This window comes from Euprymna scolopes, chromosome 10 (assembly GCF_053919585.1).
Source record: "Euprymna scolopes isolate OS-2025 chromosome 10, ASM5391958v1, whole genome shotgun sequence".
In the NCBI taxonomy this organism is placed as follows: domain Eukaryota; kingdom Metazoa; phylum Mollusca; class Cephalopoda; order Sepiida; family Sepiolidae; genus Euprymna; species Euprymna scolopes.
The window spans coordinates 39,672,713-39,691,038 of record NC_136491.1 but is presented as its reverse complement, the minus strand read 5'-3'; the positions used below and the strand labels follow the sequence as shown (position 1 = coordinate 39,691,038).

At 32.0% G+C, this 18,326-nt stretch overlaps 1 protein-coding gene across 1 annotated transcript in view; it reads left to right on the top strand.

Annotated features, from left to right (window-relative positions):
* The window catches only part of LOC145285932 (box C/D snoRNA protein 1-like), a 77,357-nt gene extending 61,038 nt beyond the window's left edge, over positions 1 to 16,319 (top strand). Inside the window, exons 6-8 of the mRNA XM_080134434.1 lie at positions 4,579 to 4,740; positions 7,012 to 7,142; positions 16,030 to 16,319. Of these exons, the coding sequence (XP_079990560.1) occupies positions 4,579 to 4,740; positions 7,012 to 7,142; positions 16,030 to 16,181 (445 nt within the window). The 3' untranslated portion in view covers positions 16,182 to 16,319. The remainder of the gene's footprint in view (positions 1 to 4,578; positions 4,741 to 7,011; positions 7,143 to 16,029) is intronic.
* The last annotated feature ends 2,007 nt before the right edge of the window (positions 16,320 to 18,326 follow it).

Sequence of the window (18,326 nt, the reverse complement as noted above, 5' to 3'; positions counted from 1 at the left end):
CAAATAATGATGTTAATAATAATTAAAATAAAAAAAAAATGGTTGTGAAGGGTCATGGAGGATGGAAATATCAAGGAGAAAGAGAGAGCACAATCCAGATCTACTGAAAGGGCATGATGAGCACTGAAATCTTGGAAAGGTATATTGACAATCAAATTTCATTCTTAGCAAGAAATCTGTGGTAACAGACTTGCAATAATGCAAGTGATTTGCAATGATTATTGAAAGCAGTGGAGAGTACTGGAAATTTGGAGAGACTTGTCACTCAGACAATAGGGAACACCATTCATTATTGGTAGTCAGCAATCACTGATAACTTGAAACTTCTGAGTGAGTAAATACAGGGTGATGCCCCCCAAAAAAAAACAAACGGAGAGAAAAAAAGGCCAAAGACCCTAGTGTTTTGATGTGATGTTTTTAATATAATAAACTAGTTATGACCAAAGTTTCATTTCATTCGGACAAAACACTAAGAAATGGAACCTAATTAGAGCTGTGTCCCGCTTTTTTTGATCACCCTGTAATAATTTAGATCCAGGGTAATTGCTAGACATGCAAGATGTTTTCCATGTTTCTAGCGACCATCCTGTATATTAATAAATTGTGCAACCACTGCGCGTGTGTATGTATGTTTCTTGTGACTGAAACGTTATTTTTTTGTTTTTATTTACTTTTAGTTGTCTTTAATCAGCATTGCCCAGCTAGAGACAAGCGGTTTACTATTTATGTGTGACAACCGTTTCTGATGATTCTCGATTCAAGTTGCTGCTGCTGTTTTGTTGCTTTTATTTATTTTTTTTCACTTAAAATCTTTGTAAAAATTGAACTAGTTTTCTTTTTTAATGGGAATATTTAAAAAAAAAAAACAATATTAGTCAAATATAAAAAGACAAAAATGCTTCCTTAAAGTAAAATATATTTTGCTGTTTTAAAATTGTCAATGTTTTATTTATTTATTTTTTTTTTGTATACTGTATGTTTTTTCTTGTTTTGTGTACTGTTTCCATTTTTTTTTTTTTTTTTTTTTTTTTTTTTTAAGTAAATGTTTACCAAAAGAAAAAAAATGACAATAAAAAGTAAATTATTTTAATTGTTTAATTCCTTCAAATCTTCACTTGTCAGTTTGGGGGAATTTTCTTTACAAAGAAATAGCATGTCACTCTGTCTAAATTCAAATCTGTTTCTTCTTGTTCATGACATAAGAATTACAGTGCTCAAATGACTTGCCTAAGAATTACATTAATGGGAAATTAGCATATGCCATTTGTCGTGCCTTTATTTGTTGTACATTTGTTGTGCCTTTATTTGTACATTTGTGCCTTTATTTGTTGTAGATTTGTCGTGCCTTTATTTGTTGTAGATTTGTCGTGCCTTTATTTGTTGTAGATTTGTCGTGCCTTTATTTGTTGTAGATTTGTCGTGCCTTTATTTGTTGTAGATTTGTCGTGCCTTTATTTGTTGTAGATTTGTCGTGCCTTTATTTGTTGTAGATTTGTCGTGCCTTTATTTGTTGTAGATTTGTCGTGCCTTTATTTGTTGTAGATTTGTCGTGCCTTTATTTGTTGTAGATTTGTCGTGCCTTTATTTGTTGTAGATTTGTCGTGCCTTTATTTGTTGTAGATTTGTCACGCCTTTATTTGTTGTAGATTTGTCACGCCTTTATTTGTTGTAGATTTGTCACGCCTTTATTCGTTGTAGATTTGTCGTGCCTTTATTTGTCTTACATAATTAGTAAAACCTGCAGGTCAAGATAAAAATAATTCATAATATAGTCATGTTTACAATTTGTATTTTAAAACGAATTTTAATAATTTGTTTCAGTTTTTCTTGATTTTATTTATTTCAATAAATAATTTGATTAATAATGCGAAATGTGTAATTATCAAAATTATGTATTGTCAGAAAAGCATGTTCCAAGAATACAAAACAAAACAACAAAACTGGATAGTATACAATTGTTTCAGAGACAATATCATGTTTATTTAGATAGAATCTCATTATTAGCATAATGGGATCGAGATGGGTTGAGACTAAAATAAAAATCAGTATCCAGTATTAAAGGAAATTCGATTCAGTATCGAATCTATCGGTAACTGGAAAAAACAATGATAGATGATACACAAAATTATTTGGAGTTGTAGCTATTACTGAATGTCTCAGTCACCGTAGTCTGAACTTATTACCTATAACTAAGTTGTTCAAAACGAAAATCTTTCCAAGGGAGATAATTCTCATTGAAATAATGTAAGGGAAGTAATTCAGTATGGTCTAAAACAATTTAAAGTTTCACATGAATTTTCATAAAGATTTTTTTTTAAAAATATTCATAAATCGTTTAATATTATACTTATGTTTTTAATCTTTTTGTTACTTCTACTTCTTGAATATCATACTAAATGTGAAATTTTTCTGTTTTATTTTGAACTGCCGTATTTCATTTGAATAGGGCTGTCTGAAACGCATGCGTACATATTAATGATAGGACAATTGTAATATTTTTTCTAATTCCGGTACAATTACCGATTCCAGTTCCTTTAAAATTTTCAAGTGTTTAAGCTATAGTTATTTTTTTTTATTTTTTTTTAAATTAAAAAAAATTTCTCAATTCCAATTGTCTCAACAGTAACACATATTTTCTCTTTTTCTATCTCTCCATTATTTCATTCAATTTAACTTTCATGTTTATTTTGATAAACTAAGAATGGAATTGCTGTTTATATTCGTGCTCATTATTATTTATATATTTAAAAAGTATGCATAATAAAATTTTGTCCTTTTTTTATGTTAAGTAAATTATATATTCATGAATTTATTCCTTGTTAAGTACGAGGGGTGTGCAATAAGTAATGCCCCTGACCCACTTCCCATAGAAGTAGAGCAACGAAACTTGGCACAGTTATTAGTCTTTCTCTACATAGAAACTACCCAGAGTTATGCATTTCTCCCATCGTTTGATGCAGCTCTGGGGACCGTTTTTGTAGAACACCCCAGGTTGGTCCTCCAACTATGACGTGACTTCAGAAAAGAGGCTGCATCATCTGGGAAACGCTTTCCTTTCAAAAACAACTTCATGGCTGGGAAGAGGTGAAAGTTAGAAGGTGCAAGGTCAGGAAAGTAGGGAGGATGGGGAAGGATTTCATAACCACATGCCCGTGCTTCTGATCTGGCGAGTTGTGGACCGGAGCGTTGTCCTGCAGGAGGAGGGTACCTTTGCTGATCTTGCCCCGCCTCTTGATTTTGATAGATTCCCTTGATTTCCTCAAAAATGAAGCATAATAGGCTCCTGTAATTGTGGTACCCTTTGCCAGGAAATCTGTCATCACTACTCCGTCCTGGTCCCAGAAGACTGTGAGCATGACCTTGCCAGTGGAGGGCTGCACCCTTGCCTTCTTTGGAGGTGGTGAGTTCAAGTGCTTCCACTGCATTGACTGGGCTTCGGTCTCTGGATCATAGTGATGGACCCAGGTTTCATTCTGTGTAATCAGTCTTTTGAAAAACTTTGACTCATCTTCTTGGCACATTTCCAAATTCATCATCGAGCACTCAACGCGTTCTCGCTTCTGGAATGGTGTGAGCAACCTGGGAATCCATCTGGCAGACACCTTATGCATATGAAAATGGTCATGAATGATAGTTTCCACAGACCCTGTACTAATCTTGACATCTTGGGCTATTTGGCGAATAGTAATGCGCTAATCTTCCAAAATGGCAGCCTCAACTTGGACAGATGACTCATCAATGGCAGAAGGGGGGGAGACGACCAGGTCTGGGAGCTGTTTCCACAGACTTTCGGCCATGCTTGAATTCATGATGCCAGCGTTTTACAAGGTCATATGATGGGGCATTATCACCATAAGTTTCATTCATTTCATCAAAAGTCTCCTGTGGTGTGCATCCTTTCAAATACAAAAACTGGATCACTGCTTGACATTCAACAGGCTCCATTTCACACCTGACTCAGTTCAAACACCTGTAAAATAGAAACCACAATTAGTTCAGCGCTGTAATTTGCCACATAACCCATAGAGATGTAAATCATTGCACATGCTAAATTTTAGCTAGATCAGACAACTGGAAGTGGGTCAGGGGCATTACTTATTGCACGCCTCTCATAAATTATATATTCATGAATTTATTTCTTGTTTAGTAAATACTATATATTTATGAATTTATTTCTTGTTTAGTAAATTATATATTTATGAATTTATTTTTTGTTAAGTAAATTATATATTCATGAATTTACTTCTTGTTAAGTAAATTATATATTCATGAATTTATTTCTTGTTAAGTAAATTATATATTCATGAATTTATTTCTTGTTAAGTAAAATATATTCATGAATTTATTCCTTGTTAAGTAAATTATATATTCATGAATTTATTTCTTGTTAAGTAAATTATATATTCATGAATTTATTTCTTGTTAAGTAAATTATATATTCATGAATTTATTTCTTATTTAATAAATTATATATTCATGAATTTATTCCTTGTTAAGTAAATTATATATTCATGAATTTATTTCTTGTTTAATAAATTATATATTCATGAATTTACTCCTTGCCCTCTGCTTTTTTAGAATGTCTGAAAAACTTCTCATCGCTGAAGCATTCCATAAAGTATTGACTCCAACTGCTGGTAATTCCATTTTCTTGCATAAACTGAAAGCTTTCCGAGCTGTTGAGGTGGGATCGTTGCGCTTTTATATGAAACAGGAATTGGAATCGAAAGAAAAAACCAAGTAAGTATGTTTCTGCATTCACATGAATGCATGTTTGTTTTGAATTTGTGTTAAAAAAAAAAAAAAGTGACTTGTGCCTGACTTGATTTATTTTTTCCTCTTTTTGCATAGCTGTCGAGGTTGCCCACATGAATTATGATGTTTGAGTTATTGAAAATATGACTCTTCTTCCTGGGTTCAAGTCATGTGACTATCTGAACAGTTGTCTCCACACTAATGATTCTGCAAAGATGAAACGTATATGACATAAGTGGATAATAATTCAAAAATATTCTACACTAAACAATTATATGTAATATAATAATCCATGAACAAAATGTTTTGGTGTATCAAAGCTTACCAATGTGACTAGATAGGCAGATGACTGGCTAGTAAATAATCAGTGCTTCTAACTATTAAGTCGTGAGTCACAACTCATCAGTAAACAAAATCTCAATGATTATATAAGCTGCCAGCTACCACAGAGAGCTTCATTTATTTGCACAGTTTTGCATTTACGCTAATGATTATTGTTTATTTCATTTATCAGTGTGCTCAACCCAAGAAAGAGAAGGCAAGTGTGGACTGATTTTTTTTTCTGGAAATGTAATTAGCCAGTATATATGCTCTGAAGTTGGAAATATGTGTTCATTGAGCTTATTTGAAACAATTTGGTTGATATTATAAAGGATATATTTGTTCATTTTTTTTTTTTTGTATAATCTAAGGAATATATATATATATATATATATATATATATATATATATAGAGAGAGAGAGGTTATAATTAATCATATATGCTTTTGTTGTAATTAGAAAAAGTGCTTAAAAGGATGAATTTTTAACATTTTAAATTTAATGAAAAAATATTGATTTTAGTTAAGATACAAACTAAAATATCCAAAATATCTTGCATAAAAAAGGTTGTTTACTTATATCCCCCCCCCCTGCAAAAAAAAAATAGGTGAAAAAAGGATAAGATTATTTCACAAAATGAGAAAAATATTCAATAGCACAAAAAAAATTTTTTTTGACAGAAAAACCAGTAACACACAGTAAATATGAGTTTATTAACATTTCTATCAAAATAATATCTATTTTAAAAATAGAATTAGCCAAAATGATATAAATTAATAAGTACTAATAAATACTAAGAAAGTAGGTATTTGTACAGTTTAATCAAGACATTAAAAAATGAAAATATCGAAAAAAAAGTTATATTATACGTATCCGTTCTGAACTGAAAAAAAATTTCACTTAATTTGATCGAGTAGTTTTTTTTTTTTTTTTTTTTTTTTTAATTTTTTACAGCAGAAAAACACATTTTTATGAGAGCGCGTTGAAGGCAGACATCTTGGATTTTTTTCTTACTTTTTGTTTGGAGTTTACAAACGCCACAGGCTCCAGTTAAAGCGCTGACACTCCCTCCCCATCTTTAATAGTAGCTTTTCTTTCTAAAAATAGAACCTTTTGCTCAGTATCATAACAAATTGTTTTTTCGCTGTAAACCAAAAACTACTTGATGAAATAAAGTGAAATTTTTTTTTCGGAGAATTTCATTCCATAACGGATACGTACAATTTCAACTTTTTTCGATATTTCCATTTTTTTAATGTCTTGATTAAACTGTACAAGTACCAGAAAGTAATATTGTGCTACATAGTTCAATACAAATAATAAATTCACATTGTAAAAGACAATCTTTAATTTACTCCTTCAATCCAGCATATCTTTGCAGACAATGTTGTTTTGTTTTTTGTGCTGTGTCTTTCTAATATTCCCTTTTATGTAATGTTTCGCTGACTTTCTTCTGTAAAGAACCACTGCACGTCAAAATTACAAGTTCCTTTCTCACACTATTACATCAATGATCATATATTATTATAAAGATATTCAGAAAATGAAGCTACTTCAAAAGATGGTCGCTATCATATTCTTGTCCAGGGTTGCCATATTGACAATTTTTAAGTTAAATTTAGCAAATTTAGCTTTTTTTTCTCTTTTTTTTTCTTTTTTTTCTTTTTTTTTCTTTTTTTTTTCTTTTTTTTTTCTTTTTTTTTTTTTTTTTGTCTTCAAAAATTGTATGTGACCTTATGTAAGGAATAAGCAGAATATCATATAGATTGCCCCAGAGGTTTTCAGATTATTGGCCAGGACCAAAAATAATGAAGCAGTATTAAAAAAAATGTGCTTACCATGGTTGTTTTCAAGCTTATTCCTTTATCTCTGATAATCTTGGAATTTTCATTTTTAAAAGGTTTAGATTTATTTTCTTATTTGGTTTCTAAACAGATATTATGAATTGTGTGCCGATGAATCTCTTCGGAAAAACCTGGCTGCAAAAATTGTGATTGAACATCCTACAATTCATGTTTTGTTTCCGGAGGAAGCATCAACGTATCCCCTTGTTTCTGAGTCAGAAGGTAAATCAGCTTTAAAACTAAAATTTTATTTTTTCAAGGAAATTCTTCTTTGAATCGAATAAAAAAAAAGAAATAAATACATAAACATCTATTATATCAATCTCGCCTGTCTGCTTAAATGTATGTATGTATGTATGTATGTCTTGCAAAAACTTTTGACTGAGGCGACGGATCCTGACAAGATCGGTAGCATTTTGAAGCTTGACGTCTCGGACAGCAAATATTGAAAACTTGGCCAAAAACATTAATTCCTTCACCCTAAACTCTGTTGTTTTGTACAAGGAGGGGTTGATTTTTTTTTTTTTTTTTCACTGACATTTTAGCAAGTCATCGTCACTGTTTGATTGACTTTGGTTAATTTCAGTGCCTTTGATTTCCGGTCGTATCATGGAGACATCGCCCGAGACGTCAGATTTTCTTTTACTTTCTTTTCCACCTTGCAGCAGAATCTCATACACACAGTTCTTAGTCATAATTTTTTCTGTAGTGGCTTCACTTGCACAAGATGCTTCCAGATAGCCGAGTTTCTCCTTAATACTGTCTTGATATATTGATTGCATATTCCGTGATTTTTTTTTTTTGACAAGCCCTGTAATGAGTTTTGGGGTAGTGTCCTTTGGTGTTTGGTCCAGATTTCTTGAAGCTGATGTCATGCTCTCTAGATAATTGTTCTAATGGAAGTTTCTTATTGCTGTTACTACATGTTGCTTTTGCTTGATGCTGTAGGCAACGGACGATTCCTTTCTTTACATTATATGGATGGTGGCAGTTGAAGTTTAGGTGCTGTCCAGTGAAAATTGGCTTTTGATTTACATATGACATAAACCCCTGACCTTTGCGAGTTATCACATGTAGAAACAATAATTTTTTTTTTTTTTTTTCTATCGTGCATAGAATTCACATGGTCCAATAATGTTTGAACATCTTATTACAAGTTAGAAAAGCATTTCATCCAAGGCATGAAAATTGTTAAACAAAATGTTTTTACTATAGGCTTTAAAAATAAAGGTACAAGATTCAATTTGAAATTTATTATCTTCAAAGTGCACTTTTATAAATTTTGCAAAGTAAGGTATGAAAATTTAATACCTTACGTTGTAAAATTTATAAAAAAGACGATGTAAAAAAAAAAATCCAAAATCAAAACGGGGAAAAAAATGGCATAAATAAACCTGTGTATGGGGGGGGGGGTAAACTAAAGAATAAGCGAAGTAATAAAAAAGTATGTTTAGTCGGGAGGAGGGATTGAACCCGGAAGTTTTGACGCGGAGGTAGAAACCAATGCTTAACGGTCTCGACCACGAGTGAGAGTAATTGATTAGCGTGTTAAGTTAAAGCTTATAAAGCTAAAAGAGGTTTGATTGACAGGACGACGCTAAATGAGGTCATCGCGGGATCATTATTTTTAGTTTTCACTTCACCCCAGATGATGGTGGGAAGGGGGGAAAGCAGATCAAAAGCCGAGAACACAACGTTTTTCACTGTATTTATACTAAAATGCAGGACGAACCGGGGACAGAGCGAAATAGCGCGAATCTCATAAAAGTCGACGTAAATAAATCTAGAGACAACCCGCGTTCCCAAATCCTACATATTATGATATAGGACCCATATAAACAGTTGTAAGCGATAGTAACGAACCCGGGAGCATGTGCTCGAAAAGCCTTTGGAAGACATACACGAAATGGTCACACACATTTTGCCCTTTATATATATAGATATAGATTTATTATACAAAAAAGCCTAATGCACATGTGGCGATCGAAAAATGTTGAATATTTATCTTTTCAAAGTCGAGCAAATTAAATAGACTGGCGAACATACATACACACATTTTCGCTTTTATATTTATAGATGGTGGACATGAAGCCTTATATCTTTAGCTTTCAGATTTTCATCTTTCTGTCAAATTTTAGAGTCCAACAAGATACACCTGAAGACGGTCAGAGGTTACATTAACTGAAACGTGAAAAATGATACTTAAGATGAGAACAGTAATTTGAAGAATCCAAATAAAACGAATCAATTCTCATCTCAAAAATTCAGAAACTTTTAAAAATTACGCGGATATATTGGGGGGTAGGGGTTATTGCTTAAACAGTCCATAGCTTCATCAACTCAGATTTTCAATACAAGAAACTCCCTTTTCGTTGACTCTTGACTTACATAATCACTTATCTATATCTTCTACATACTGAATAACTCGGATTTTCAAAGCTTCGAAAACCAGAGTTCCCGGCACAGGTTCGGAAAAATGTCACACCTCCTAAATAATCTTATTCCCCTTGCACCAATGAGACGCACTTGCTAATTTACTATCATTTCGACAGACCATGCGTGATTTTTTTTCCTACAGCCAAGCCAAAGCGTGCAGTACAAAACTATGGTCAACTCACATATATGCTCATCAAAAGACTAAATAAGATATCTTGTTATACTATCACTCCCGGTTGGGATCCAATCCACTGATTAACGTGTTACGTATACCGGCCTTTTATTTAAAATTTTATTTTATACACCATTTCTCATCTGAGGGATTCGTAACCTAATAGCAATCCTTTTTGCCCTTTATAACTGTCTGTTCCATGTCGGAGGAATAATCTTTATTGTCCAAGATTAGGGATTTGTAACCTGCCGAGGTGCACAGAACTGCTCCTGTTCGCATTTATTTTTTTCACTATGTGGGAAATTCATTTCTCCAAGTTTCAGCTAAAACCTTCCTCTTTTGGCCCATAGTAAATGTGATTTTTTTCCTGGCAACCATCTGTTACTGGAGAAAAACATTAAACAAAGCATAAAAAAACATGTGAATCATTTCCAGAATAATAAAATATATCATGGACCGTACGTGACCTCAACCTATCAACCATGCTGGCTCCTCCATCTCAATTAGCCATCTTGCAATTCCATTTTTTTTTTTTTTTTTTTTTTTTTTATAATTATTTATTGGATGATATCTGTGTATCTCGCGCCCATATATATGTGTGTGTGTATGTGTGTGTGTTTTAGCTGTACATGTACATTTTTTTTTTCTCCTTACAACATTGGTTTTCTTCAGTAAAGATTTTTTTTTTTTTTCTCACTTTCCATTATTGAAATCATTCATATTTCTTTGTTTTATATATATATTTTTTTTATTTATTGTTAACCCTTTGTTAAGAGTTGTGACATTATGTTGAACAAAGATGGCGGCGTAGTTCAGATCAGACCCTGACTGTAATTGGCAGTAATCAAGATGGCGGCCAAGAATCAAATGCGGTCCATAACGTATTTAGCGGCGAACTGATTGAATCCAAAATTCGACAATTTTTATACTAACTTTGGAAGGTTTTCATTGGTTGTTTAGCACAGCCGGTGGTTATAAAAATGATTGGCGAATTTATTCGTCTCATACCCCCATTAGGAGTGAAAAACATTTTACACGCCTCCTTAAATCCTTTCGGATTCAATTTTGGTTTGACTTAAGGAAAGAAAAATAAATGAATAAAAATAAAACAAGCAAATAAATGAACAAATAAAAATAAACCAATAAAATATTTGTCTTTATTCTCATTGGTCAAAAGAACTTGTTAATATATTGGTATAATGTGTGCAAAAAGAAGCCTCTTTTTTTTTTACATATAAAAAACACTTTTCAAATACATATAAACATATGCACAAATATTCACTGGTTTTAACAAATGTTTGCAAAAAAAAAAAAATTATTTGACAAAAAGGAAATTTACAATAAGTTTTTAACAAGTGACTTTTTTTTTCTAAACAAAAACTAGAAACATTGTTAGGTATTACTTGGTTCAGCAATAAACATGAAAAAATTGAAATAGCTTAAAATATTTCAATATTTGTATACATAGAAAGAACTTAATGAGCTAAGAAAGAATCTTTTTAATTTTTTAAAATCTGATTAAAATTAAGGAAGTTATGACTATTTTTGTGCCTCACACGTTTGGATATTTTCCCTTCTTTAAGACCATATGCGTTTCGTCACATTTTTTACACTACTTTTTCAGTAAAAATGTTATATCTTTGTTAAAACAAGATTAAACAATGAAATTTACCATATAAGTGTATTTTTGTGCAAGGAATCAGAATATGCAACTGAAAATCTCCAAAATTTCATGGTTTCCAAATAATCTGCAGTAAATGTGCAAAAATATGCTGCAATTCCTTAAAAATTCCATGTATCCATAAACAGAAAAGAAGTTGGAGAACTCAAAGTTGAATTGTAATGTGCTTTATGTACAAAAAACTTGAATCCAAACATAGGACCATTTAAAAATGAATATATTGCAATATTTCTTTGGTATTATTGTAGATTAACACCTTTTGTTTAACCCCACCCAAACCCTTCTGACCACTCCCCTCCAAAATATGATTCTACCTTTTTAGGCAATTATGTATGAAATGCCATGAAAAACTTTAATGAAAGATAAACAAATTATTTTAGAATTTAATGTAAAATAATTCCCCATTACAGGTCACTCTAGCGTTTTAGAGCAGTTAACTGTTTTTTTTTTTTTTTTTTTTTTTTTTCTATGGAAGATAAATCTTGTATGCTTTTGTTTTTTTTTTTTTTTGTTTTTTTTGTTTTTTTTTTTTAGACGATTGTGTGGTTTTAAGAGGGTTTCTATGCAATGAGAATCTGGGGAAGGTTGCCACTATGACTTTGAATTAGTTGTAGGGCTAATGAAAATTATGTGTGAACATACTGAAAACTTGACAGAAACAAAAACAATATTAGAGGGGGAGAGCGGTTAGTTTCACAAACATTTAATGTAAAATAATTCACCATTTCCAGGCCATTCTAGCATTTTAGGACGGTTAATTTTTATGGGAGATAAATCATGTGTATTTTTCTTTAAGGAAAGATTTATTTTTGGTTTGTTTGTTTTAGATGCTTGTACATGGCTTACAGGGGTATTTTGTTGGGAAGGGGGGGGGGCTTGCCACTCGAACTTAGTGTTATTGTTAGGGTTAAAGAGTGTTTTAGGAGGAGACCTACCACTCATAACTGGAGTTAGAGGTGAGGTTAAGAGAGCTTTTTTTCAAAGAGAGCGTTCATCACTCATATTTACTGTTAGTGGTTCATAATTATTGGCTTTTGATAATGTTATGGATTAAATTTGGAATATCTCATTACTATTAAATATGTAAACTTATGTAAAAAAAAAAAAATGTGTGTGTATATATATATATATATATATACACACACACACGCGCATATATATATATATATACACACACACGCGCACGCATATATATATATATATATATATAACAAATGTTATGCAAAGCAAGATGAGTTACTTTTCTACCTAACTGAATAAGTTTTTTACTGTTTTTATTTAATGTAAAATATTTATTCGATTCGAAAAGTAGGTAATATTCAGCGCTACCCGAAAAGAAAATATGGCCGCAATTTCTATTTATATTTTTCAAGTCTTGATAATGATTTCAAAATAAGAAATAAAACAAAATGGTTAATGAAATCCATCCACTAAATGTCACGGTAACATTTATTGGGTGGGTTTCATTCACCATTTTGTTTCATTTCTTATTTTTAAATCTTTGAGATTTCAAAAATGTAGAGAGACATTGCGGCCGTTTTGCTTGCTCTTTGGTAGCGCTCGCTCAACAGTACTTGTTTATCGAACCAAATAAACATTTTACATTAAAAAAAAAAACACAAAAAAACTAAAAAGTATCCAGTTAGGTAGAAAAATAACTGGTGCTTCTACACTTTATTGCTGAAATTGGAGGCGCCATTTTATTTCAGGGGAGAAATCATATTATAAACAAAACATGGAATAAATAACAAAAATTAAACTGGCAAACGGTTGCTTCCGGAAAGGGAAAGAATAAATTTACCTAAAATTAACATTTATTATATTGACCCTTCAACTTTAAAGTTACTTTAATTCAAAAAATTGTATAAAATTATTTATTTGTTAAAAAAAAAAACAAAAAAAAACACACAAACAACAAAAAATAAATAAACAAAAAAACTATTTTATAAAGACCCAATGTTGCTTTCATAACAAAATTGTTTTATTAAAATTATTTATTTCACGCAAACTTTTCAATGAATGTTTTTCCAATTATATTTTGATAATTTTTTATACAATAAATGTTTTGTTTTGGTTTTCAAATGGAGCTCGCCCAGTTTAAACCCATTATGAATATGTCATTTCATTTTCTGTTTTTAATGAAAAATAAATAAATGAATAAAATGTTCCATGAAAAACTTTCCTGTTCTCATTAATTAAATCGAAACATTTCCAATTAAACAATTATGGATATGTTCTCTTTCACTTTCTTTATTTACTTTTTTTAATAGTTCTTTTTGGAAGTTTAATTTTTTTGTTATTTATTTCATACTTCGATTATAGTTTAATATAATAATTTCTCCCCTAAATTTGGACGCCAGGTGCATGAAATAAAATGGAATCTCCAATTTCGGCAATAAAGTGTAGAAGCACCAAATAACTTATCTTGCCTTTGATAACATTTGTTTTTGACAGCTTTTTCGTACCTCTGTGGATTGGAATATGAACCGTTACTTCATTTTTGGGTACTAGTCTACTTATTGATCCGTGCTGAAATAATAACAATATTATTTAAAAAGTCATTCTTAACATGGAGAGGGGGAAGGTGTTTTGTACCTATTCTATACTTTAACCTTACAATTGAATAAAAAAACATATAAAACTTAAATTAAACTTGGAAATATGATTTAAAAAATAGTGCGGATCAGTAAGTGCACTAGCACCCATTTTTGTTTTGTTTTAACTGCAAAATGTCGTTTCCATTTCAAATAAATAACTTATAGAAAGTTTATATATATATATATATATATATATATATATTCGACAGGTAAATAAGTCAGCAAATGTTATATTTAGTTTTAATTTAATAAGCTGCGTTACGTAATTTCGAAGAAAATTTCAGGTACTTGTGCACTTATTGAACCGTGCTGAAAAATAACGCTATTATTTTGAAAGCCATTCTTAACATGGGGAGAGGAGGGTGTTTTGTAACTATTCTGTACTTTCAGTTAACAAATTAATAAAATAAAAATATTGTAAAACTTTAATTTAACTTGAAAATACTATTTAAAAATAACACGGTTCAATAAATGCAGAAGCACCAAATTCCATAAATTTATTGATTTCTATTTTCGAGGTTCAAGGTGTTTAGGCCATTTATACTACGCTGGAGCTGGTCGTAAAAAATACCTTCCACTTTAAATGTAATTGCAGCCTGCACGGAAGGTATGTCTTGCTTAAATGTAGGTATGAACAGAGAATTTTTTTCAGAATATAGTTACAGATTTCGCCATTATTATTTTTTAGGGATATTTTAGCATCGCCTCTTTTCAAGACTACATCATTTATTTGACTATCGTCAGCAAGTTCGACAAAATGACTTTCAGGATTAAAGTTTGAATCAAAATTAATAAAATCAGATTCCTTGGTGATAATGTGCGCTGTAGCACCACAGTCTACAAGGAGATTTTTACCATTTGTGGTATTGTCAAAGTTACATGTGAATAGAAATGTATGTTCTTCCTCAAAGTTCTCAACGTTTTTTACGGAGTCCATTTTAGAGCGTTTATATCGACATTGGAAACTTTTGTGGTTGGGTCGTCCACAATTATAGCAGATAATTTTCTTTTTCTTGGGAAAATTATTTTTGGAGATGTTGCGGTGAGGTGCGTAATTTGATGGTGTCTTTTTCGAGAAGCATTTTTTAACTTCATAATGTTGCTGGAGTTATTGTCCACGAGCATATGATTAGTCTCTTAACTGTGCAGTGCCACTTTAAATTCGCTGAAATTTATGGGTTTGTCTTTCTGAGTTATAACAGTTGTAAATGGTTTAAAATCGGGTGGGAGTCCCTTGAGGGTCATTGATATCAGCTAGCTATTGCTTATTATTTCACTTGAGAGTTTTAAAGCATTGGCAGTTGTTTCTGCCCTTATAACGTAGTCGGTAATCGTTTCATCCTCATTACATTTCAGAGACGTTAATTCTGTATATAGGGATATTATTTTCGGTTTCCCTTTTGATAATTAATGTTCTCTTAATATGTTCCATGCTTTCCTTCCATCATCCAATGCGTCTTTTATAATCAGAGACAGACTTCTATCGCCTAAACATTGAATCAGTTCTGCAAAAGCAGTTGCGTTCTTTTCGAGAAATTCGAGGTCGTTTGGATTCTCTGTTGGAGATTGTATGACTTCGTGTAGTTTTCAAATCCTTAGATATCCCAGAAATTTTACCTGCCACAATTCGAATTTAGATTCCTATCCGTCAAAGAAAAGACGGTGGCTGGGCGCATTGGTTGTTTAGCACAGCCGTTGGTTATAAAAATGATTGGCGAATCCATTCGTCTCATACCCCCATCAGGAGTCGAAAACATTTTACACAATCTTTACAGCAAAATCGCAATTTTCAACTATTATGCCGCCGTAACCCGGGATAGATTATTTCTGTAGAAATATATTTTCTTATAATATATATTAATCCTTATATGAGAAGCTCAATGTAATTACAGAGCAATATAGAGAATAAATGACAAAACGTTATATTCCTTTAATTCAGTTGACATTTACAGTTCTTGACAGTATCTGTTTTGTAGTGCAAAATCAATCACTTAATTATTATATCAATCAGTGAATCTATTATGCCCTTAACTCATCAGAATAAATAGCAACAATCAATCCGTCAAAAGGAAATAAAGTGTGATTTGACATGATTAAAATCCGAAAATTGTAACATTACATCTGTTGTATATTCTCAGTTTTTCCCTTGTTTTCAATTCTAGTCTTATGTCCAACTTCTTTGGGACTTATCATTATTAACCTTATCTGCTTGTTCTCTTATAGAAAATATCCAGTCAAAGAAAATATCTGCAGGCCAACCAGATGCGGATCTCAAAGAAACAAATGGAAAATCTGTCACGGTTGAAATTGAAGAAAATGATGAAGCCCCAGAAGAATTACCGATATTAAAGTCTGAAATCTCTACAATATCATGAATTCATAAAATATCAAACCTTAAACTTTAGAATGATAAGAATTTTTTTGTGTTGACCAAAAATAAAATAAAGTGGCAGGAAAAATTTGTTACAAAAATCAAAGTAAATAAAATTCCATGTAATATTTTTTTAAATTCATAATTTTTTTTTTTTTCGATTGATAAACTATTTAGTGTTTTTGTTAGGAACAAAGTGTAGTATCTGTTCTGATGCTACACTTAATCTATTCTGTCCTTGGTCAATGAAGTTCTTCTAGACTGAAGCCATTTTAATTTTTCTTTCAATCCAGAGTGCCTGTTTTGGAGAAGGTGGATTTTTCCCACATTAAGAAACAACTTTGTGTCTAACTTTGCCCTCTTGGGGAGGAAAGTAAATAGGAACTGTCAATCTTTGTTGAAAAAAAAAATAGGAGAAAATACCTTGTCATTTTTATTATTTTCAAAAAACTTCTGGCATTTTTCAATAAATAGAAAAATCAAAAAGAAAAACAGATTTAACAAATAAAACCAAAGAATCAATTTTTCTTTTTTAATCTCTGTTGATCCCAGTTTCTTTTTCTCTCGCAAACTGAGTAAACTGGGTATGCATGCATGCCACTTATGTTGGCTTGTCTAGTCTAGTTTTTGTTTGAGAGGTTGAAGGTACAGGTGTGACAGTTTGTCTGGCTGCTGTTTCTAACTGACAGTACACTCTTTGGTATCATTAAGATCAGCTTCTCTCGCATCAGTTGTATAATGTTGGGATGGCTGTAGTGCCATGTCGCGCATGGAAAAGGACCTTAGTTATATCTGGTAGGCTTTCCTGAAGCTACAATTATTTAGACAAGACTACTAATAGTCAACTTGTGTGCGCATATGTGATATCAAAACTCACCTACTTTGCCCAATAATCTGCCAACAACTGAAACTCGTAATAATATCCCAAAGAAAAATTGTAACCAAACAAAACCACAAATACCAAATCGCCTCCTCCTTTGGGGTTCATATTCACAAATATCCATGGGTTTAAAGGTAATCTAGAAAATATAGAATTTTTTTTATTGAACTCCCCGCATATCTAAGCATTAAAGGAAACCAACCTATGCTCCAACTGCTTGACCATGACAGGATATTTCTCTCTCTGTCATAAGGACTCGGATATTTGACAAGAGAGCATAATCTATAATCATATGATCAGGTGTTTGTGCTTTAGACAAGCCTTTCAACTAGTTTCTTATATTTTCACTGCATTAGTTACTTATATTTTCACTGCCGTTCTCCCTCAAATCAGAACTGTACCCTAATCAACCATGTCTCTGACAGCATAGATACAGTACTCTCTTTGGATACTAAACCCAAGTAAATGTGTTTGGTGATTTTAATGTCCACCGTAGTAATTGGCCTGGCATGTTGAGTTACACAGATGCGGCTGAATGCTGGACTCAGTTTTTCTATAGCTCATTCCATTACCCTTTACACAGATAGTGTGTTTGAAGATCAGCAAGCCTAAATTTTAGATCTATTCCTAACCACAGTGGCCAAGGATTGTGAGACCAATGTCCATAGGCCATTCGGAAACTCCGACCACATTGTTATCAGTAGACATTCCTTAAATTCCGACCTCAGTTAAAGAGCCGTTGCTCAAAATGACAAGGAACTAAAAAAAGGTTGATTGGGAAGCCATCAGAGAACACATAAGATGTGCCCATGAACTAATATCTTTTTCTATTCCTGCTGAACAACTGAATGGCGCAAAGCAGGCATTGAAACATGTTCCCACACGAAAGCATTTTAACAAGCTCCACTCTCCTCAATGGTTCACTTCAGATTGCACAAATGCAGTATGCGTTTCGCTTGTTCGTATATCACAACTGGGCAAAAATATATGCTAGAAATTGTAAGTGAAATAGCTGCTGCCAAAAGAAAGGAATACCGAAATAGGCAGAAAATGTGTAGAATTGCAGAAGAGAGGAACTCGCAATTTTTGAAAAATTTATAATTCTGCAGTGAATAAAGGACAATCAGTAATTCCTCCACTATCCAACAACCACCAAGTTGCTTGCATATCAACTGAGAAGGCTGAACTGATTGCGCGGTGATTCACCTTCCGCTCTACCGTAGACCCAACAAACAACTTCCTCCCCAAATTTCCCTATGCAAACTGAAG